This window comes from Haliotis rubra, unplaced genomic scaffold (assembly GCF_003918875.1).
Source record: "Haliotis rubra isolate DU_JTF1 unplaced genomic scaffold, ASM391887v1 Scf312, whole genome shotgun sequence".
In the NCBI taxonomy this organism is placed as follows: domain Eukaryota; kingdom Metazoa; phylum Mollusca; class Gastropoda; order Lepetellida; family Haliotidae; genus Haliotis; species Haliotis rubra.
The window spans coordinates 1,043,658-1,068,228 of record NW_025766983.1 but is presented as its reverse complement, the minus strand read 5'-3'; the positions used below and the strand labels follow the sequence as shown (position 1 = coordinate 1,068,228).

Below are 24,571 nucleotides of genomic sequence, written 5' to 3'. Positions count from 1 at the left end.
GATACACAAAACTATTTGGGAGTGGGATGCACCTAAACACACATCTACCGTTAAGTTGAGTTCAAAACAGGAAAAAAGGTGAAAGTTTGGTTGATGTTTTACTTTCTATGACTGCCATAGGTTCAAGGAGGAGGAACGACTTGCGAGGTTTATGATGCAACTGTCCATTAAATAGCAATATTTCGAAAACGCATATGGGGCTTTTCGTAACATTTCACATTCATCAAAAAGAATTGGGATGAGTATTTAGGCATGAGGTAACTCCAGCGTTCTTTCACCAGTGGTTGTCACTTTTTGTCAGATATCGATACCTATCGCTTTTCGTACCCTGACAAAATTCAGCCATGTCTCGTTTAATCTCATCACTCTACTTTCTGGTGGCTAGGTAGCCTTTGCAGTGCCAAAATATAACTCAATCTCAATGAAAGCTTCGCGGGATGTGAAACGAATTTGGGACTTCCTCTGCCGCTGTAAATGGTATGCATTTCTGCCCAAAAGAAGTTGTATTTTGTTTAGAGATAAGATGACTCAGATACCTTCCAACCTGTAGCACTCATTCGATTGTTATGGTTTTATTTCTTACCGTATCAGGCATCATATGAAGGGAGTCTGGCTAAAGAGCAAACTGATCTTCAAAGGAAGCTTCCCCAAACATGGAATGAGGGAAACCGGAGCAGACTTTCCGGAAATGTCAGTTATGCTAAGTAATAGAATGTGTATTCATGGAATATTGTGAACCAGCCGTGAACCTAACAGACGGACTTGTGTGGTCTGGTTAGGGGGTCATGATCTGCCAGATATCAAATCCAATCTGATGTTTGAGGGTAAGCATAATAATAGTAATGTTCAAATCACCCCTCGTAAATCCGGTATAATCTTAACAATCTATAATAGTTGTAGTTCCGGTATTGAGGATATGAAAGTGAATTACCTGGACTTCCTCATGTTTGGTCTAATCAGGTCTATACCATTGACGATTGAGTGAGTATGGTTTTACGCCACTTCAAGCAATATTGCAGCAATATTTCACGGCGGGGACACTTACAAATGGGCAGTAGCACATTGTGCCCATGTGGGAATTCCGAACCCGGTCTCTTCAGCGTGGACGAGCGAACGCCTTTAACCACTTCAGGGCTACCCCACCGCCCCTACCATTGACAGAAGTGACCATAAGTAATTTACTCAATTCATAGGTATTTAAAATGAAGAAAATCACCAATGGAAAGTGGGTTGAGGAAACTCCTCTGTTGAGATGTGTTATGTGTATTAGTGGGAAGAGAAACCTTCTCAATCAGTAAGCCCTTCATCCATCATGTTAATGGATAATAGAAACAAACTGTTGTCCTAAGTTGTCTGTGTTACTAGTCTCCGTTATCATATATATTGGAGAAACGTCAGGGTGGATGGAAAAAACAATGGGAATGTTTGTAGCGAGATAATCCTGTTTGAATCTGGAAACAAATCAATGGGCATCATCCTAATTGCGAGTATAATTCGTGTTCAAAATACTGTAATGATTCTCTAATACAAAATAGAAATTTCCCTCAAGAACTGAACGCTTTGCCTTATATTAAAATATACTATAATTCCTTAAGTTGTAAAACACATTGTATTTCACATAATTATAGTTTCTAAGAGACAAATAATTTGAAAATAATATTTTATAATCTAAGAAAACAAAATATAAATGAAAACATCAACTCTTTTTATCTAAAGGCGTGATCCATTCTACTCTTTATTTTAGTTGTATCATCCATGTTGATTGATTGATCATTCCTGGTCTGAAAGACTTTGGTTCAGACCCATACAAGGAATATTGACTTCACTTTCCAAGGATTGTATTAACTGTTCACCATCTTCCTCGTCGTTCAGACTTCCTGGTGCATCACAACTAGTAACAACTGTTGAACAGTGTTTCCATTGTAAACTTACTGTAAACCGGTGCCCTGTTTACAACTGTAGCTATGGCAACTAGGGCTGGATATTGCCCTGATTCTCATATTGCGATATATTGCAATAATTTAAGAGGATATTGCAATATATTGTGACATATTGATGGATTTGTTTCTGCCCAAGTGCGTACACTTATAAATTCATAATAGTCTTCAGTTCCCACCTACTTAGTTCTGAAATTTAGTGGGGTCAGCAATTTTATACACTCGCACTGGGGTGGGGGTTAAAGCAGCAAGTTTGTATATAACGATAATATTAAATTATGCTACCCCTGCCATAAATTATGAGCGGTCCCTTCATTCCTCCAAAACGACGTAACGCATTTGGTAGAATATTTGGCACTTTTGGACGCACTTTATACATATTATCCTAATTTGTAAAATCTTACATGAAACCAACAGAGAGATAAAAGAATGTTTGGCACTTTTTTGCTTTGAAACTCGGGGCAGATAATGCAAAGGGAGCTAACTCTGGATGACCCAATATATTGCAGAATCTGAACCATATCGCGATAATCGTATCGCGAGATAACAATACTGGTATATACCGGTTTTACCGGTAATATTACACAGCCCTAATGGTAACACCCCGAGCAGTAGTGTAGAAGCACACCCAAATGAAGCTGTTTCTGGGGTTGACTGTCTGTGAGATCCGGTGACGTCTTTGTCCTATATCACAAAGACCATCGTGTCCCTCATCAAACACAAACACAGATCCGTCGATCACCAACTCAACATAAGTTAGACAGTTTTGCCATCGTCTCTGGCCCGATTCATAACGGGAAGCAATTTCGAGCGGACATTTCGAACTCTGCATTAAGTCTTCAGATACTCTAAAGTTTCTTGCAGCGATCCGGGGTATCTCACACCGCCTCGACAATCAGCTTAGAGGTGTTGCTAATAGTGCTTTAACCTTTAATATGGCAGCAGCCGTACAAGAAACATTAAGACGTGTGCTGGAGTCTTAGCTGTACAATATAAGGAGATGGAACACGTGAACAAAGGGAATAGTTTAATACGGTTAGAAAGTCAAAGGGTCAATACAACATCGCAATGATACACAAAACTATTTGGGAGTGGGATGCACCTAAACACACATCTACGTTAAGTTGAGTTCAAAACAGGAAAAGAGGTGAAAGTTTGGTTGATGTTTTTACTTTCCTATGACTGCCATAGGTTCAAGGAGGAGGGAACGACTTGCGAGGTTTATGATGCAACTGTCCATTAAATAGCAATATTTCGAAAACGCATATGGGGCTTTTCGTAACATTTCACATTCATCAAAAATTGGGATGAGTATTTAGGCATGAGATATTCAGCCATAACAATGGCATCGGGCTGGTTTGAATCTCATGTAGTGAGATACGAGATAAACTAGAGCAGAGAAACACGTATTGTCCTATGGATGAAAATCTTATCCAGCGTTTTCATTGTGTGTAAGTACAGAAAGTCGTAATGGACCATAGACAGTTTGATGATGGTTGCCATGGCAGCAGTAGTTTGTTCGAGGTGGTCGTTGATGTGGACGTCTACAACTTCACCATGATCGCCATCACATCGGCGGCGACTAAAACAAAATGATAGAGATAAAATAATGTTATACATTCAGCATTACATTTCACAGATGCTATAATAGCTACTCGTTGTTCATAAAACGTCCGTAGACCGCCTCCGTGGTGTAGTGGTTAGAGCGTCCGACCGGAGAGCGGAAGGTCGCGGGTTCGAACCAAAAGAGTGGAGAACTGGTCGGTCGGTGTCAGTACAATGTGTCATGTGTTAATCGGGTGTCATTGCATGTACAGTAAACTATAAAGAACTCGAAGGGATTCGATGTAACCGTAGTTCGTTATATCTGCCATTTCGTTATAAGTGTGGTCGTCATAAACGTAGTTTACCATAAGTTCACTTATCTATTGCATATGTAACGTTGATTACACGTCAGCATAACCAAACTGTGTGGATCAATGCTCGGGGCATCAATAACTAGAACGTCTGATCCAGACTGGATTATTTACGTACCGCGCCAGCTGGTACATCACTGTGATAAACAACCAACACATGCAAAGTCTGTAAATTTACACTCACTGCCGTTGTTCCAGTTTGTGCTTGTTCCTGTAGCTGTGGTCAGGATGTAAGGGAAACTGGTGGCGCCTTGCTCCCATGGACACCCATCACCTCCAGCTTGGTCCAGCACCGACAACCAGCCCTGGTCGTTGCTACAGCCGTCATAGATTTCGTTGATGACGAAATGTCGAATGCCAGTATATCTTTAAGCAAGAAATGTTTGGTTCGAGAGATTAAAATTGTGTTGTGACACAAATCTATTTAACGTTTAACTTGTAGGCATCGGAATCTCTGTGCTTCATCACACCAGTCGTCATTCAAAATTATCTAACTGGATTATCAGCTTTATCTGGATTACAAAGTTTATCGATCACTCTGGTTTGCCTTGTTTCTTTACAGGCCGACGTTGCAAGCGTCTGGCAAAAAATATTTTTCATTTTCCATTTTTTCCATAAATTTTGTGAATGGCGAGAACTTCAGGTCCTTTTCGCGAACACCAGATATTATCAGTGATCAATTCATATACATTCCACCGCTTTTTCTGTCCCAGTACACCAAATGGAATTTCTTTCGGACGATAGTCAAGAGTTTTGCTCTTTGTCATTTTTGAAGGAGGTTGGATGGGCGGGGGACTGGATAATCCTGAAGCGCGGGCCAGATGTGTACATTCTTTTGTAGGTCAGCTTATATGTTAATCCGTTAATCCTGTATCGTGCTTGATTACGATGTAAGGGCCTGAGACCAAAACCTCGTTGTATACAATAAACAAGAACTGACTTACCAACTGATACCCGGGGGCGGTGGGATAGCCTAGTGGTTCAAGCGTTTTATTACCAACGTGGTCAACGTATGGGTAGCTGCATACTAATCTCGTACGTCACACGCTTGATAACGGTATAACAATCTATACCGTAACGTCGCCATTGTCAGAAATAAAGAAGTTGATCATCCATAAAGTCTAGTCATCTCCAAATGAAGGTAGACACCAATACTTGACGGTGGCTAAAATGACACACACAAGAAATATACTCAAAGGCAAGAGTTATTGTGTTTGAACTGAAGTTAGATCTGTGAATAAACAACTGATATTTTTATGATGAGACTTTTTTTAATATTGCAAGAAAATCATTCCACAACAGAAAATCATCCCAAATTTTAAACCTTTTTGGCGGACACATGCTAATGAGGTCACAGTGAGAGAACGGTCAAAATTAAATTCACACCACAGTCAATAATGTGTATGTCACCATGAGCATTGATGCATGCTTGACACATGTGCCTTCTAGAGCCAATCAAACGTCGCAAGAAGTCTTGTGGAATGGCATTCCATACCTGTTGAAGCACGGGGATTTGGCCAACGTCTAAATCTCCTCTCCATTACGCCCTTGACATGTTCGATAGGTGACTGAAGTAGGCGTTCGGGCATGTGGGCGATTCAAGAGGAATCTGGATTTGTCAGTGAAGCGAACATGTCTCGATTCACTGGCTCTCCACCGCAGATGTTGTCTGCACCACTGCTGTCGTAGACGTTGGTGACGTAATGTCAAAATCTGTCGTCTGGCAGGACGTCTAGCACGTATCCCGTGTGCAGCCAGACGCCGGCGAATGGTCCTTGGCGGTATCTTGTTGACACCAGGAACTGTTCGGGCTGTCAGTGTGGCTTGTTGGAATCTTTGGCGCAGATGGTTGGTTCGAATCCAACGATCGTTGCGTGGCGTGGTTACAGGTGGACGGCCACTTCGGGGACTGTCTGCAACGACGGCGTTTTCTTGATAACGTCTCAACAAGCGGCATATGGTGTTCCTGTGCACGTTAAACTGGTGTGCAACGTTGCACTGGGGTGTTGCGGTTTCAAGCTTTCCAATGGCTCGCCATCTTTCATTTTCAGCTAGCCGTGGCATCGACAAATGGAAGCAGATTCTTCCAAATTTGTGTTTTTCGGATAAGTCGACGTTTAAACAATTTATCTTTAAGGTGGCAATGATTCGAGGTTTAGAGCCACACTTTTTAAAGGGCACGTTTTATGCCTGTTTTCCACGGACTTCTTGAAATCAAGAAAAACGCATGCAAAACAAAAACTACCGACAGGGCCCTCTTTTGGTTATGGATAAAGTGTAATATAAAGAATATTAAAATGCGTTATAAAACTTTTCTCATGTATATAAACAAATATGTTGAGCACACTAACTTTTGCCTGTGAGTATAGTTTCATGGTTGTGTTTTGGACCGTATGTTTGCGGTGTGACGTGGCAATTTTGGATTCAAATTTGGATGAAACATTGCTGAAATTGATATTTAGTCAAGTACCGGTCAATCGAAAGTACACAGTAATATATCTTTAAGCAAGAAATGTTTGGTTCGAGAGATTAAAATTGTGTTGTGACACAAATCTATTTAACGTTTAACTTATAGGCATCGGAATCTCTGTGCTTCATCACACCAGTCGTTATTCAAAATTATCTAACTGGATTATCAGCTTTATCTGGATTATCAGGTTTACCGATCACTCTGGTTTGCCTTTCTTTCTTTAAAGGCCTTACGTTGCATGCGTCTGGCAAAAAATATTACGTTTGCTGTGTTTCCAGCCTTCATACGTTTTGGCGTCAAATCCAGTTTTCAAGTATATGCTATATTTTTTTTCCAGCAGTGTATATCCGATGTACAATATATTAAACTGGTAAAATTTGTTTCTTACCCTTCAATGCTGAAGATGTTGGTGGGTGTTTCTGGTGCCACCAAATCGTTCCATGAGGAAGCTATCACGTGACTACGTTCAAGCCAGGAAGTAACGTTGCATCCGTTGCAGTCAAATGTCACGTTGCCAATCATGTCGCCATCTTTGTAGAGACCCAGTAAAACCTGAGAAAATCATGGTTAAAAAATCATGGTTATATGATTCTGGATACAGACCCACTCTTTGGAGGCTCCATAAGACATCATAGTATTACAGTATAAGTCTTTTCTAATAAGGGAAGGGTTGACGTTTCCCATGGCAACGAGACGGAAGTGGGGTACAAGACATTTTCATATATAACTTCGATATTTACATCGTTATCATTTAATTATGTTTGACCCAAACATTTCTGTCATTTGACCACAATTGTTAGTATTTCAGCAAAATATCCTTTTCTTACAGGTGTTAGCACGTGCCTGTGAAACTACTTAAATATATCACCTGTGAAACAACGATCATGCAATCCACACTTGAATATATCACCTGTGAAACTACGATTATGCAATCCACACATATATCACCTGTGAAACTACGATCATGCAATCCACACATGAATATATCACCTGTGAAACTACGATCATGTAATCCACGCTTAGATCACCTGTGAAACTACGATAATGCAATCCACAAATATCTAACCTGTGAACCTACGATAATGCAACACACACATATCTCACCTGTGAAACACCCCAGTGGTCCCACGTCTCCAGATGTCTTGTTCTGTAGTGACGGTCACACGGTATTGAACCGTTGAGGGACAGGCAGCCCTTGGGGACGTTGTTGACGATGGTGTACTGGTCGTCGCGACGAGTGGAGTTTGTGTATTCCTCAAGAGCTGATTGGTTGATGCCAGCAGTTGCTCGGAATACGAGCGTCCACTCGCCCAACTTGGGGGCACCTGGAACATCACAGAATATAGGCCATGTTAACATTGATGTGATTGTGACATATTCTTACATGGTCTTACGTACCCTCTCCTGTGGACATCTATTTTACACTACTTCAAAGCCCTTTGAAGGAACAGAAACTCGCATCGTCTTCTAGTCCCGTCTCAAGACATTTCTGTTCAGACTATCATCAAATGAAAAGTACATGGAATATCAACAGCAACAGGCATCTATTTGTCTTGCATCTATGACGTAATAGCAGTGGTGATGTACCTATTTAAGTAGTACATTCTGAGATTTCAATTCACGTACACCTTTGCTTTTTTCTCTTAGTTTTCCGAGCATTCTAAGTCATCCTTTTAGGGGTATAAATGTTATTTGCAAATATGTGAGCGAATTCTTCCCTAATAACGGCACCTGTCTCAAACACGTACAAGGGCCAATGAAAGTTTTAAATGGTTAGGACCTTATTATATTCACATACACCTACCGTTCTGCGGTTCCAGGATAACCCATTCGGTCACGTTCCCCTCCACGGTGGCGTTGTTGTTCAGAACGCTGGCGTCATGGAGTTGGCACACGCTGGTGACGGTGTTGAAGTTGATGACAACACAAGCAGCATTGCAGCGACAGTGACCACTACATTTTGCCACTGTGCAGTGGTTGTCGGATGGCTGACAGGGAATAGACTCCAACATCCCGCTTAGAATATGATAGCCATAGTATCTATCAAATACTTCAGTATTGGTACATATAGTATCAAAACTGGTCAAGATTAGAAAAAGTATGTAAGGATGTTTGTACATTGTGAAAATATGTACTGTTTGAATATCAAGTCCTATCTGCTTTATATCATCGCACCTTCCTAGTCCAGATGCAAACTTCATATAGATCAATCAGTTGTTGTCAAAGCACTGAGGAACAGTTTACACTTACTTGATCGATACTTTCTAATGTCGTTCCATTCCTTATGAAAGATGATGCGATCGAACACCAAGTACACTACTTTGTTTGCGTAATTAAACAACACACGACCCATTACTGTGGCCGTGTACCGCTTTGTTTCAGGGTTTGTATTAATGTGACTAAGCGTCAACTACAGTCCAGACAATAATTACCTGACGCAGGTGTCAAGTACATACATTGTCAAATAGCTGCTAGTGTTTAAATAACTACATTAGAACGATAAAAATACCTTTGTTGTAAGTAAGTGACAAATGCAATAGCTCAATACCTTCACGGTCACAAAATCAATATTTTGTTTAATGAAAGTCACCATTGTGAGGATATCAAGGGATAGGTTATCTCCCCTGTTTAATCTATTGCCACTTGACAATAGCATTACATATTAAGAGTTTTATTTACGTTTTTCTAGGCCACAGGCCCACAGTACAAAACATTTCAATATTGTGATTACAAATGGAGTGATTCATACAATTTCAAAGCAAAATATATGTATTTAGACAAATTCACAGAAGTAAGTTGATGATTTGAGGACATAAGTCGAACAAATGTTTCAAATGAGGGGTTACCGTAGTATTTGTACTCAATATACTGCTTTCTTAAGTCGGTGAAGGCACAGCAGACAAGGATAAAATGGTACTCGTTTTCGACAAGCTGGATGTTATATCGAAGGCAGTATCTACATAAACGGTTCTCGATGTCTATGCCCAAACGTCTCCCCATTTCGATCATTAGCTGGTGGCAGCCACATCTGAATCTAGTTAACGCTTCAATGGCGGGGAACTGATTTGTGAGAGATAGGATTCCGCATGCAGAACTGTTTTGTAAGATGAATAAGCTGTCAACTTGGAGTTAGATGCTACTGAAGCCTGCCATCGTTGAATGTTGTAGTCAGACACTCTTTGTTTGAACTCAGACATGAAAATATCAATATGTCCAATATCTTGCATAACCCAAGCGTACCCGAATCCAAACTGGAATAGAATATGTTTGATTTTTGTGGCCCAAGAAGATCTGTTGACGTTGTCTAATCCATATAGCATAAGATAGGTTTGCTTCGGTAATCTGACGTTATTCATGTTGATTATTTTTGCGCAATATTTAACACATTTATTTACATAAGAAACATATAATAGAGGTCGTCCACTTTCGCCGAGCACTGCATCATTGCAGGTTGTCAAAGGCAGATGTAGAATTCGTTTAATGAACTTTGTCTGTACCCTCTCAATTTGTTCTACCACCTCATATCCCCAGAGCTCGGCGCCGTATGTAAGTATTGGAAGGACCATACTGTCGAAAATCCTCATTGCAGTGGTGATCTGTAATCCGCCACACATATAGTGAAGTCTGTATATGTGTAGACATACCTTCTCCGCCTTCTGTGCTAACACCTGTCTCGATCTTGTCCACACTAGTTTGGGTGTAAAATGAAGTCCGAGATACTTATAATACGAGACAGTTTCTATTTGGGATCCTCTGTAGTACCATTTTTCATATGAACGTAAATATCCACCTTTTCGGAATACAACGATTTTGGATTTCTGCATATTCAACGTCAATCCCCATTTTTTACAAAAATTACTGACACAATTGATTTGGTCCTGTAGTTTTCCGGCGGAGTCCGCGGCGTTAGCAACATCATCGGCGTAGAGCAGTGAACATACATTAGGGAATTCCTCTGATATAAATATTCCTTTACAGTTAGACGTTGACATCTCAGTGACTAGTTCGTTGATGTATAAAATGAACAACAGTGGACTGACCATGCAACCTTGGCGTGTACCAATACATCACTGAAAAAAATCCGTAAGCCCTTTATCTGTACGGACACGACTGAAGCTTAGAGTACATATTTCTTAAAACTTTCAAGATGTTCCCATGTATTCCATATTTGATAAGCCGATGCCACAGTAATGTATGATTGACGCTATCGAAAGCCTTAGAGAAGTCAATAAAGAAGACGTACATTCTCCCTCCAGTTGATTTAGACAAGTATTTCGCGATCATACCGTAGAGAGAGAACATGTTGTCAACTGTACTATACCCTTTCCTAAAACCTGACTGATTCTCAAGAATGATGTTGTTTTCTGTGATCCATTGTTGAAGTCGCTGATTTAATATTTTAGTGAAAATCTTTCCAATTACCGGCAGGAGCGAGATTCCTCTGTAATTATTTGGATCGGATAAGGAACCATTCTTGTGTAGTGGACAGATAATAGCTTTGCACCATGTAATTGGGAAATTGCCAGTTGCTAATATTTCATTAAAAAGGTATGTCAGACTAGCTGAAATGTAATTGACAGAATGTTTCAATAACTCTGATGAAAGACCATCACAGCCTGGCGCTTTTCGGCATTTAAGATTCCGTATAGTATCTGTGACTTCACGCAGTGTTATTTCGTCGTTGAGTTGATAAGGAAATAGTTGGTTACAATCATTACAATGTGAGTCATGATCTGATAGGTCGTTTGTTATGCCATCAATAATGGTTGAATCCGTTGTTACAGAGTTTAGCAAGTGTTCGAAATAGGTAAACCACTCGGTGCCACTGATTTTGTTGGTAGACGAAGAAGTAGCTTTAATTGATTTAATAGCTTTCCACAATTCCTCAGGGTTGTCATGAATGTTATGGAACTTCTCTTTAATATGTAACTGATGAGAGGATTTCGTAAGTCTGCATGATGATTTAAAGACACGTTTCATTTGTTGGTATTTTCGAAAATCCATTGAAGCGTCTGTCAATCTGAACTTGTCGAGAATAGCATTACCAACTGAATGAAAAGCCGTCAGACCCAACCATTTTGAAAAGACGTTTCATTTCCTTCGTGAAGGTCAAATTTCCTTCTAAACTAGAATTGATTGGCTTGAAATACTGATTTGCTGGCGAATTATGTTTAAGATCCATTCCGTTTCACAGATCTTGGTAAAATTACGACATTCGACTGCAAGTATGAATTGATGCAGGTATAGTTATTTTATTAGTGTGAAATATTAAACATTGGTACCAAAGAAAACCCAGATTTGACTAACCTCAGAAACATATTTCATTTGGTGTAATGGGCAAAATAACTGTGAAAATCATATCAACTGACCACTGAAAATAGGTGATGACGCCAGGTGTTCGTAGAACCACTACTTAAATTTAGGCCCTTCATAATATACTAATGGGTACACACATGTTCTGCCTTCGAGACTACCATGTAAATATCGTTTTGAAAAACGTATCGCCAACTCGGCAATCAGCTATGAGGTGTTGTTTCCTTTGCTCTTCGGTTTATACATTCAGTTCAACAAGGATTTAAACATAATATGGCAGCAGCCGTACAAAAAAAACATTAAGACGTGTGCTGGAGTCTTAGCTGTACAACATAAGCAGATGGAACACGTGAACAAAGGGAATAGTTTAATACGGTTAGAAAGTCAAAGGGTCATTACAACATCGCAATGATACACAAAACTATTTGCGAGTGGGATGCATCTAAACACACATCTACGTTAAGTTGAGTTCAAAACAGGAAAAGAGGCGAAGGTTTGGTTTATGTTTTTATTTTTCTATGGCTGCCCTAGTTCAAGGAGGAGGGAACGATTTGCGAGGTTTATGATGGAACTGTCCATTAAAAGCAATACTTCGAAAACATATAGCTGTACAGACGCACTTTCAAAACGCATATGGGACTTTTCGTAACATTTCACAAACATCTAATAAAGTTGGTGTGAGTATTAGGAGTGAGATATTCAACCACAATAATGCCATCGGACGGGTTTGAATCTCATGTAGTGTGATACAAGATAGAATAGAGCAGAAGAACATACACTGGCCCCCCAAAAAAGAACGCATAACCAAAATATATGTTTTCCTTTACATGTTTTATAAAATCGGATTACACAATAAATAATGAATGTGCAACAACCAAATTTTACACAGGGTTAGGCACACGTTTCCTCAAATACATACAGTATGTTAAAGCTCTCGGAGACTTATGTGTCTGTGGCGGCACTGTGCCAAAGTCAGTACGTGGTGTGACCACCACGAGCATCGATCACTGCTCTGCACCGCCTGGCCATGGACTGAATGAGTCGTCGAACCTGACGTTGTGGAATCCTTCTCCACTCATCCTGCAATGTATGGCTCAGCTGTTGTAGCGTCTGTGGTTGAGGCTGTCGGCGTCGTACACGTCTGTCTAGCAGATCCCACAAATGTTCAATGGGGTTGAGATCCGGCGATTTGGATGGCCATGGCAGCATATTAACATTGTTGTTGCCAAGATAATTCATGGTAAAACATGCAGTATGCGTTGTCCTGCTGGAAAATCTCTCTTCTGACGTCAATGGCGGGAATAAGGTGACGTTGGAGGATTTCATCAAGGTAGCGTACAGCAGTTAAATTGTCCTGCACGTGCACCAGATCTGTCCCACCATTCGAGCATATGCCTGGTCACATCTTGACACTTTCACCGCCGAATCTTTCGACTATCGCGAATACAGTGTCGAGTGTAGTGTTCATTTCTCCGCCTGTAGACTCGCATCCTACCATCATGGCGATACATCATCACTAAACAGGAACCTCCTCCAGTTCACTAGGGTCCATGGTCGAACGTTTCTGTTCCATTGCAGACGTGCACGACGATGCTGATGCCGCAGAACAGGCGCTGTATGTGGTCGCATTGGTCTTCTCTCATGCTGTCGCAGGTGATTTCTGATGGTTTGCGCTGATGCTCTACGAAACCCCGGGACATTGTTGGCTGTGTATGATTCACTGACTGTCCGGTTGCGAAGATGCAACACCCGGATGTAGCGGTCCTGTGACTGAGTTGTGATCCTTGGTCTACCAGATATCGGTCGATCTTTTGTAGAGTTGTGGAGTATGTAGCGCTGCCACAGACGGGAGATGGTACTGTACCTCACGTTGAAGTGCCTGGCTACTGATGACGGACTTTATCCAGCTTCCAGACGTCCAGTGGTTCTTTTTCTACAGTCTTCATTCAGTCTTGGCATCTTGAAGATCGCTTATACGGATCATCTTAGAGTGATTCGCAACGGGACTGCCAGATTTTATACCCACCGGTATGAAGCTTTAGTACCCGTATTTGCACGTGCAACATGCTTTTTCTCCATGCGATTTCTCCCAGTTTTCGCCAAATGTTGTGTTCGTGTGCAATAAAGTATTGTAAGCGCCATATTCACAATTAGCAATGACATATTGATTCATCTTTAAAAAGATTCTACTTTGAAAAACAGATTTTAGCTATGCGTTTCTTTCTTTTTTCTTTTTTGTTTGGCCAGTATACATGTATATTGTCCGATGGATGAAAAAATTATCCAGCGTTTTCAATGTCTGTTAGTACAGAAAGTCGTAATGGTCCGTAGACAGTTTGGTGATAGTTGCCATGGCAGCAGTGTTTTCTCAAGGTGGTCGTTGTTGTGGACGTCTAGAACTTCACCATGATCGCCATCACGTCGGCAGCGACTGGATCTGAAACAAAATGATAGAGATAAACATCGCATCTTACAAATGCTTTAATAATGCCTACGTATTGTTCATAAACGTCCGTAAGTCAAGTTATGCCTAAAGATGCGGTCTCACAGTGCGACCTGTAGCAACATCTTGTACAACTGTCACACCCAGCTGCTTTGCACTCTCTTTCCACTGAAACGTTGCTTTTGACAGCTCATTTTATTCTACAGCATCACAGTGGGAGAAATGCCTGGTCTGTTTAGTCTACCATCTGATGAATCAAAACTGGTTGCAGAGCGTTGCGAGCAATCACGGTAACCACAATACATCGAAGCTAAGTCCACCTTTAATTTACTGAATTTATACTTTTACACCAGAACCCAAAGAATCAGCTGAACTGAAGCACGAAGTCATAAGGACAAAATTCTAGTCACCCATCGTTGGATATAGAAAGAACCCCAGTGTTAGTTTTTCTATGCAAACAGCTTCGGGTCTTCTCGTTCAGCGACGTTCACGATATAAACTGCCGGGCAAAGTATACACCCTTGTTTGAATGAAGAAAGAAGAATTGGGCATGATACGTGTGTCATAGCTGTGTTTCTACCTTATATATACCCTATTCTATTTTACTCTCTTCAGACTTACATCGTTCGATAATGTTCGAATTTCTGGGTCAGATCCAGTTTTCAAAAAGTAAACTTTCTTTTCCAAGGCATTGTTTCAAAGGGGTTATAAGGGGCTATTATAAGCGTGGTCATCATAAGCGTAGTTAACCATAAGTTCACTTATCTATTGGATATGTAACGTTGATTACACGCCATCAGAACCAAACGGTGTGGATCAATGCTCAGGGCATCAATAACCGGAACGTCTGACCCAGACTCGATTATTTACGTACAACCATCAGCTGGTATATCGCTGTGATAAACAACCAACACGTGCCAAGTCTGTACATTTCCACTCACTGCCGTAGGTCCAGCTTGTGCTTGTTCCTGTAGCTGTGGTCAGGATGTAAGGGAAACTGGTGGCGACATTCTCCCATGGACATCCATAACCTCCGTATTGGTCCAGCACCATCAACCAGCCCTTATCGTTACCACAGCCGTAGTAATGTTCATTGATGACGAAATGTCGACTGCCATCTCTACAAGCAGGATCCATGCACGTATTAGTATTTTAACCAGGGTAACAAAACCATTTCAGTAATCACATCGAGACCAAACTAGTAAATATGTCAAAGTGGTTCGGTGTGGTTGAGATGTGTCATTCGTCTGATGATGGTCTGCCTTCTAGTGTCAAACGTTCGCATCTATTTTCCCTTTATACCAAACGGAATATGTTTCCTCGGATAGCCAAGACTGGGTAATATGCTTTTGCACTCAGTCTGACATTCTATATTTACCAGGTATACCACTAACTATCTCAGCGACTGTATTTGATAATATCGGCGCATAACATGCACGTGCGATTCAATAAAATCGTGATATTATATCCCACGCACAAAATTATAAATTATATCTGTTAGGTTTTGGCAACACAAACGCAATTTTAGGCTTGTAAGTCACAATAAAAACACTTTTCACATCATTTACGTTGTTTTGGGATTGGTTTTAGTTGGTGGTCAGTTTGTATGTTAATCATTTTCTATGAATTGCTATCAGTTGAAGGTATATAGATAACGATGTAAGAATCTACACCAATATATCACTCCATACAATAAACAAGAAGTTGTTAATCATAAATTAGTTGACTCTCCAACTTCTATGATGCCGATCAAACACTATCAGTTAGTGATAATACCATGTTTTCGTGAAAACACATGCAAAGGAAAGTCAACTATTCAGAATCAGACATACTTTTTGTCATAGATACACGTGCTTTGTAAGTTTCCTCTGATTGACAGCCATGATATATTTTAGGCCGTCTCTTGAACAATGGCTAAAGAGGAACAAAAAGTCGTAGTTTAATATGAATACAAACTGAAATTGTTTGGTATTTGGTATGTCATCGGGAAAAGGAAAGAAACCAATTTACCTTGTAAAATCAAGATGGTAAGGTTCAGATATAGTTCTGAAATATCTCACAAGCAAAACCGGTGTCATCTCTACATGTAATGTGATATAACAGGGAGGGAATTTGGATTTCAAATTAGGATGAAATATTGCTGGAAGGGATATTTAGAGAAGTGCCGTTCATACGACAGTATGTATCCACCAATATTTGATGGTGGCTGAACATGACATAAATAAGTAATGGTTATTCGATGGTTGTGTTTTTGTCCTTAACTTTGGTATGTTTACAGCCTTGTTACGTTTTAGCTTTTATCCAGTTTTAAAGTGTATGCTATATTTTTCCCGAGCAGTTAATATCCGATGTACAATATAAATGTGCATCTTAAACTGTTTAAATTGTTTATTACCCTTCAATGCTGAAGATGTTGTAGGATGTTTCTGGTGCCATCAAATCGTTCCATGAAGATGCTATCACGTGACTATAATGAAACCAGGAAGTAACGCTGCATCCGTTGCACTCAAATGTCACGTTGCCAATCATGTCGCCATCTTTGTAGAGACCCAGTAAAACCTGAGATAGAATTTCGTCAGTATGAAATCATTGTTACATGGTTACATGAAATCATGGTTACACAGAACCATCGTTTGGAAGCTGGGAGTTTGGAAAACGTGACAGGATTAAAGTATAAGGCTTAACTTAAATTTCTGAGATGTCTTAGTTATCTTAGTATTTAAACAGTGTCTGTTAATCAACACGGAATGAAGGTTGCGAAATAGTATCAACGTGTAACTGGATACAAAATAGATAACACTAACAGCTAAACAAATGTGTTTGATATTTACCCTGGACTATTGTTCATGTTTGATGTGTGATCTTTACGGATTGTCATGGTAAAAAACAAACATACATCTATGTCCTGGTAGTTGACCTTTACGGGTGAACAAACAGAGTGTGTGTAAATCATTAATTGTCAATAATGGGAATAAATATGTATTGTATTGCTATGGCAAAACTTATATTTTCCCATGCTTCGTAATCCACACTTGATTATATCACCTGTGAAACTACGACAATGTAATCCACACTTGAATATATCACCTGTGGTACAACGATTATGCATTCCACACTTGAATACATCACCAGTAGTACAACGATTCTGCAATTCCGCACTTGAATATATCACCTGTGAAACTACGAGCATGCAATCCACACTTGAATATATCACCTGTGGTACAACGATCATGCAATCCAGGCTTGAAGATATCACCTGTCATACAGCGATCATGCAATCCACACATGAATATATCACCTGTGAAACTACGATCATGCAATTCACACTTGAATATATCATCTTTGAAACTACGATCAGGCAATCCACACATGAATAGATCACCTGTGAAACTACGAGCATGCAATCCACACTTGAAAATATCACCTGTCAAACAACGAGCTTGCAGTCCACACTTGAATATATCACCTGTGAAACTACGATCATGCAATCCACACTTGGATATATCACCTGTGGTACAACGGTCATGCAATCCACACTTGAATATTTTACCTGTGGTACAACGATTATGCAATCCGCACTTGAATATATCACCTGTGAAACTACGTTCATGCAATCCACACATGAATACATCATCTGTGAAACTACGAGCATTCAATCCACACTTGAATATATCACCTGTCAAACAGCGATCATGCAATCCACACTTGAATATATCACCTGCGAAACTACGTTCATGCAATCCACACATGAATAGATCACTTGTGAAACTACGAGCAAGCAATCCACACTTGAATATATCACCTGTGAAACAACGAGCATGCAATCCACACTCGAATACATCAGTTGTGAATGTACGATCATGCAATCCACACTTGGATATATCACCTGTGGTACAACGATTATGCAATCCACACTTCAATATACCACCTGTGGTACACCGATTATGCAGTCCGCGCTTGAATATGTCACCTGTGAAACTACGATCATGCAATCTACATATGAATATATCACCTGTGAAACTACGAGCATGCAATCCACACTTGAATATATCACCTGTCAAACAACGATCATGCAATCCACACTTGAATATATCACCTGTGAAACTACGATCATGCAATCCACACTTGAATATATCACCTGTGGTACAACGATCATGCAATCCACACTTGAATATATCACCTGTGGTACAACGATTATGCAATCCGCACTTGAATATATCACCTGTGAAACTACGATCATGCAATCCACACATGAATATATCATCTGTGAAACTACGAGCATTCAATCCACACTTGAATATATCACCTGTCAAACAACGATCATGCAATCCACACTTGAATATATCACCTGCGAAACTACGTTCATTCAATCCACACATGAATAGATCACTTGTGAAACTACGAGCAAGCAATCCACACTTGAATATATCACCTGTGAAACAACGAGCATGCAATCCACACTTCAATATACCACCTGTGGTACACCGATTATGCAGTCCGCGCTTGAATATGTCACCTGTGAAACTACGATCATGCAATCTACATATGAATATATCACCTGTGAAACTACGAGCATGCAATCCACACTTGAATATATCACCTGTGGTACAACGATCCTGCAATTCACACTTGAATATATCACCTGTGGTACAACGGTCATGCAATCCACACTTGAATATTTTACCTGTGGTACAACGATTATGCAATCCGCACTTGAATATATCACCTGTGGTACAACGATTATGCAATCCGCACTTGAATATGTCACCTGTGAAACTACGAGCATGCAATCTACACTTGAATATATCACCTGTCAAACAGCGATCATGCAATCCACACTTGAATATATCACCTGTGAAACTACGATCATGCAATCCACACATGAATAGATCACTTGTGAAACTACGAGCAAGCAATCCACACTTGAATATATCACCTGTGAAACAACGAGCATGCAATCCACACTCGAATACATCAGTTGTGAATGTACGATCATGCAATCCACACTTGGATATATCACCTGTGGTACAACGATTATGCAATCCACACTTCAATATACCACCTGTGGTACACCGATCATGCAATCCACACTTGAATATATCACCTGTGAAACTACGATCATGCAATCCACACTTGAATATATCACCTGTGAAACTACGATCATGCAATCCACACTTGAATATATCACCTGTGAAACTACGATCATGCAATCCACACTTGAATATATCACCTGTGGAACTACGATCATGCAATTCACACTTGAATATATCACCTGTAAAACAGCGATCATGCAATCCACACTTGAATATATCACCTGTGGTACAACGATCATGCAATCCACACTTGAATATATCACCTGTGAAACTACGATCATGCAATCCACACTTGAATATATCACCTGTGAAACAACGATCATGCAATCCACACTTGAATATATCACCTGTGAAACAACGATCATGCAATCCACACTTGAATATATCACCTGTGAAACTACGATCATGCAATCCACACTTGAATATATCACCTGTGAAACTACGATCATGCAATCCACACTTGAATATATCACCTGTGAAACTACGATCATGCAATCCACACTTGAATATATCACCTGTGAAACTACGATCATGCAATCCACACTTGAATATATCACCTGTGAAACTACGATCATGCAATCCACACTTGAATATATCACCTGTGAAACTACGATCATGCAATCCACACTTGAATATATCACCTGTGAAACTACGATCATGCAATCCACACTTGAATATATCACCTGTGAAGCTACGATCATGCAATCCACACTTGAATATATCACCTGTGGTACAACGATCATGCAATCCACACTTGAATATATCACCTGTGAAACTACGATCATGCAATCCACACTTGAATATATCACCTGTGAAACTACGATCATGCAATCCACACTTGAATATATCACCTGTGAACATACAATCGATCATGAAATATCACCACGACGATCACCTATGAAACTACGATCATGCAATCCACACTTGAATATATCACCTGTGAAACTACGATCATGCAATCCACACTTGAATATATCACCTGTGAAACTACGATCATGCAATCCACACTTGAATATATCACCTGTGAAACTACGATCATGCAATCCACACTTGAATATATCACCTGTGAAACAACGATCATGCAATCCACACTTGAATATATCACCTGTGAAACTACGATCATGCAATCCACACTTGAATATATCACCTGTGAAACTACGATCATGCAATCCACACTTGAATATATCACCTGTGAAACTACGATCATGCAATCCACACTTGAATATATCACCTGTGAAACTACGATCATGCAATCCACACTTGAATATATCACCTGTGAAACTACGATCATGCAATCCACACTTGAATATATCACCTGTGAAACTACGATCATGCAATCCACACTTGAATATATCACCTGTGGAACTACGATCATGCAATCCACACTTGAATATATCACCTGTGAAACTACGATCATGCAATCCACACTTGAATATATCACCTGTGAAACTACGATCATGCAATCCACACTTGAATATATCACCTGTGAAACTACGATCATGCAATCCACACTTGAATATATCACCTGTGAAACTACGATCATGCAATCCACACTTGAATATATCACCTGTGAAACTACGATCATGCAATCCACACTTGAATATATCACCTGTGAAACTACGATCATGCAATCCACACTTGAATATATCACCTATGAAACTACGAGCATGACAATCCACACTTGAATATATCACCTGTGAAACTACGATCATGCAATCCACACTTGAATATATCACCTGTGAAACTACGATCATGCAATCCACACTTGAATATATCACCTGTGAAACTACGATCATGCAATCCACACTTGAATATATCACCTGTGAAACTACGAGCATGCAATCCACACTTGAATATATCACCTGTGAAACTACGATCATGCAATCCACACTTGAATATATCACCTGTGAAACAACGATCATGCAATCCACACTTGAATATATCACCTGTGGTACAACGATCATGCAATCCACACTTGAATATATCACCTGTGAAACTACGATCATGCAATCCACACTTGAATATATCACCTGTGAAACATACGATCATGCAATCCACACTTGAATATATCACCTGTGGAAACAACGATCATGCAATCCACACTTGAATATATCACCTGTGAAACTACGATCATGCAATCCACACTTGAATATATCACCTGTGAAACTACGATCATGCAATCCACACTTGAATATATCACCTGTGGTACAACGATCATGCAATCCACACTTGAATATATCACCTGTGAAACTACGATCATGCAATCCACACTTGAATATATCACCTGTCAAACAACGATCATGCAATCCACACTTGAATATATCATCTGTGAAACTACGATCATGCAATCCAGATATGAATATATCACCTGTGAAACTACGATCATGCAATCCACACTTGAATATATCACCTGTGGTACAACGATCATGCAATCCACACTTGAATATATCACCTGTGGTACAACGATCATGCAATCCACACTTGAATATATCACCTGTGAAACTACGATCATGCAATCCACACTTGAATATATCACCTGTGAAGATACGAGCATGCAATCGACACTTGAATATATCACCTGTGAAACAACGATCATGCAATCCACACTTGAATATATCACCTGTGGTACAACGATCATGCAATCCGCACTTGAATATATCACCTGTGAAACTACGAGCATGCAATCCACACTTGAATATATCACCTGTGAAACTACGAGCATGCAATCCACACTTGAATATATCACCTGTCGTCCAACGATTATGCAATGCACACTTGAATATATCACCTGTGGTACAACGATTATGCAATCCGCACTTGAATATGTCACCTGTGAAACTACGAGCATGCAATCCACACTTGGATATATCACCTGTCAAACAACGATCAGGCAATCCACACTTGAATATATCACCTGTGAAACTACGACGATGCAATCCAGATATGAATATATCACCTGTGAAACTACGATCATGCAATCTACACTTGAATATATCACCTGTCAAACAACGAGCATGCAATCCACACTTGGATATATCACCTGTGGTACAACGATCATGCAATCCACACTTGAATATATGACCTGTTGTACAACGATTATGCATTCCACACTTGAATATATCACCTGTAGAACGATTATGCAATCCGGACTTGAATATATTACCTGTGAAACTACGAGTATGCAATCCACACTTGAATACATAACCTGTGAAACTACGATCATGCAATCCACACTTGAATATATCACCTGTGGCACAACGATTATGCAATCCACACTTGGATATATCACCTGTGGTGCAACGATTATGCAATCCGCACTTGAATATATGACCTGTGTAACTACGATCATCCAATCCACACTTGGATATATCACCTGTGAAGATACGAGCATGCAATCCACACTTGAATGTATCACCTGTGGTACAACGATCATGCAATCCGCACTTGAATATATCACCTGTCAAACAACGATCATGCAATCCATACTTGAATATATCACCTGTGGTACAACCATCATGCATTCAGCACTTGAATATATCATCTGTGAATTGACGATCATGCAACACACACACATATCTTACCTGGGAAACGCCCCAGTGATCCCACGTCTCCAGATGTCTGGTTCTGTAGTGACGGTCACACGGTATTGAACCGTTGAGGGACAAGCAGCCCTTGGGGACGTTGTTGACGATGGTGTACTGGTCGTCGCGACGAGTGGAGTTTGTGTATTCCTCAAAAGCTGATTGGTTGATGCCAGCAGTTGCTCGGAATACGAGCGTCCACTCGCCAAACTTGGGGGCACCTGCTACATTACAGAATATAGGCATGTTTACATCGATGTGAGTGTGTAAGTCAGAGACATTCACACATTTTAAAAACCTAACAAGAATTCTGCAATTAAATCCCTGGCATTGATACCGCATACTTTGAATGATATGGTCTTACGTACCCTCTCCTGTGGACAAATATTTTACACTACTTCAAACCCTTTGAAATCTACGTCATCTGTCCAGTAGTAAGAATATATCCTACATCCTACTGTACAGCTATGTTATACATCCTGCCATAAAACAACTCCTTCAGTGAAACTACCCTATACATTATCAATTAAAACATTGTTCTACATCCCACAGTATAATTACACCAACCACAGTACAATGGAATTATGTCATACACACTATAGTAAGTAAGAATGTCAAGTATAATCTTAGTATGATATAGTGTTATAGCACAGTCTTGCTAGAGTGTAATCTTAGTATGCTATAGTGTTATGGCACAGTCTTGGCTCCCAAGTTGAAACTCAACGACAGAACAAGATCCTAACTTTACGTTACATTACCACTACCTTCATAGTTAGGCGGCCTTTACATCATCCGACCTTATCAAAGTATATCAACCATCTACATATCTCTTTCTGACAAGAAACGTCGCCTTTGACAAACTACAAACGCTCTGAAGGAAGCAGAAACTCGTATCGTCTTCAGACTTTCACCAAATGAAAAATACATAAAATATCAACAGTAACTGTGCCATCTGTTTGTCTTGCATTTATGGCTTAATAACAGTGGAAGTGTATCTATTTTAGTAGCGATAAGTAAACTTTCTTTCTGGGATTTCAATTCTCGTACATCTTTCTCTAAGTTCTCCGAGAATTCTAAGTCATCATTTTAGGGGTATAAAGGTTATTTGCAAAATTACCTATTTCCAGTCTTCAATTCAAAACATACCAGGACGGTCCTAAACCAACTCTGTCAAACACATACAGACAGCCCCAAAGGCCAAATAATATTCCGTAATCATACGAAATCTCTTCCACGATTCCTAATCTGTACACGTGTTTACAAATCATGATAATATAAGGTGTTCACAAACAGGTGAGCGTATTCTTCCCTAATAACGGCACCTGTCACAAACACATCCAAGGCCAATGAAAGTTTAAAATGGTTAGGACCTTATTGTATTCACAAACACCTACCGTTCTGCGGTTCCAGGATAACCCATTCGGTCACGTTCCCCTCCACGGTGGCGTTGTTGTTCAGAACGCTGGCGTCATGGAGTTGGCACACGCTGGTGACGGTGTTGAAGTTGATGACAACACAAGCAGCATTGCAGCGACAGTGACCACTACATTTTGCCACTGTGCAGTAGTTGTCAGATGGCTGACAGGGAATAGACTCCAACATCCCGCTTAGAATATGATAGCCATAGTATCTATCAAATACTTCAGCATTGGTACATACAGTATCAATACTGGTCCAAATGAGAAAAAGTATGTAAGGATGTTTGTACATAATGAAAATATGTACCTAGATGAATATCAAGTCCTGTCTGCTTTATATCATCGCACCTTCCTAGTCCAGATGCAAACTTCATATAGATCAATCAGTCACAAATTGTTG

The 24,571-nt window shown here is 40.0% G+C and overlaps 1 protein-coding gene across 1 annotated transcript; it reads right to left on the bottom strand.

The window, feature by feature from the left end:
- Positions 1 to 13,897: 13,897 nt before the first annotated feature.
- LOC124283276 lies at positions 13,898 to 24,355 on the bottom strand. The gene is made up of 5 exons (XM_046719303.1): positions 24,148 to 24,355; positions 22,754 to 22,977; positions 16,475 to 16,638; positions 15,021 to 15,199; positions 13,898 to 14,073 (listed from the first exon to the last, which is right to left on the bottom strand). Exons 1-5 carry the CDS (start codon positions 24,353 to 24,355, stop codon positions 14,030 to 14,032), a joined length of 819 nt encoding a protein of 272 aa, XP_046575259.1. The 3' UTR covers positions 13,898 to 14,029.
- Between the last annotated feature and the right edge of the window lie 216 nt (positions 24,356 to 24,571).

Excerpts from the sequence above, each read along its gene's own strand:
- LOC124283276 (XM_046719303.1), bottom strand. The coding sequence starts at position 24,355 with ATGTTGGAGTCTATTCCCTGTCAGCCATCTGACAACTACTGCACAGTG. Across the intron at positions 15,200-16,474 it reads AACATCTTCAGCATTGAAGG|AGATGGCAGTCGACATTTCG; the intron begins GTAATAAACAAT and ends TCCTGCTTGTAG. Across the intron at positions 14,074-15,020 it reads CACAAGCTGGACCTACGGCA|ATCCAGTCGCTGCCGACGTG; the intron begins GTGAGTGGAAAT and ends ATTTTGTTTCAG.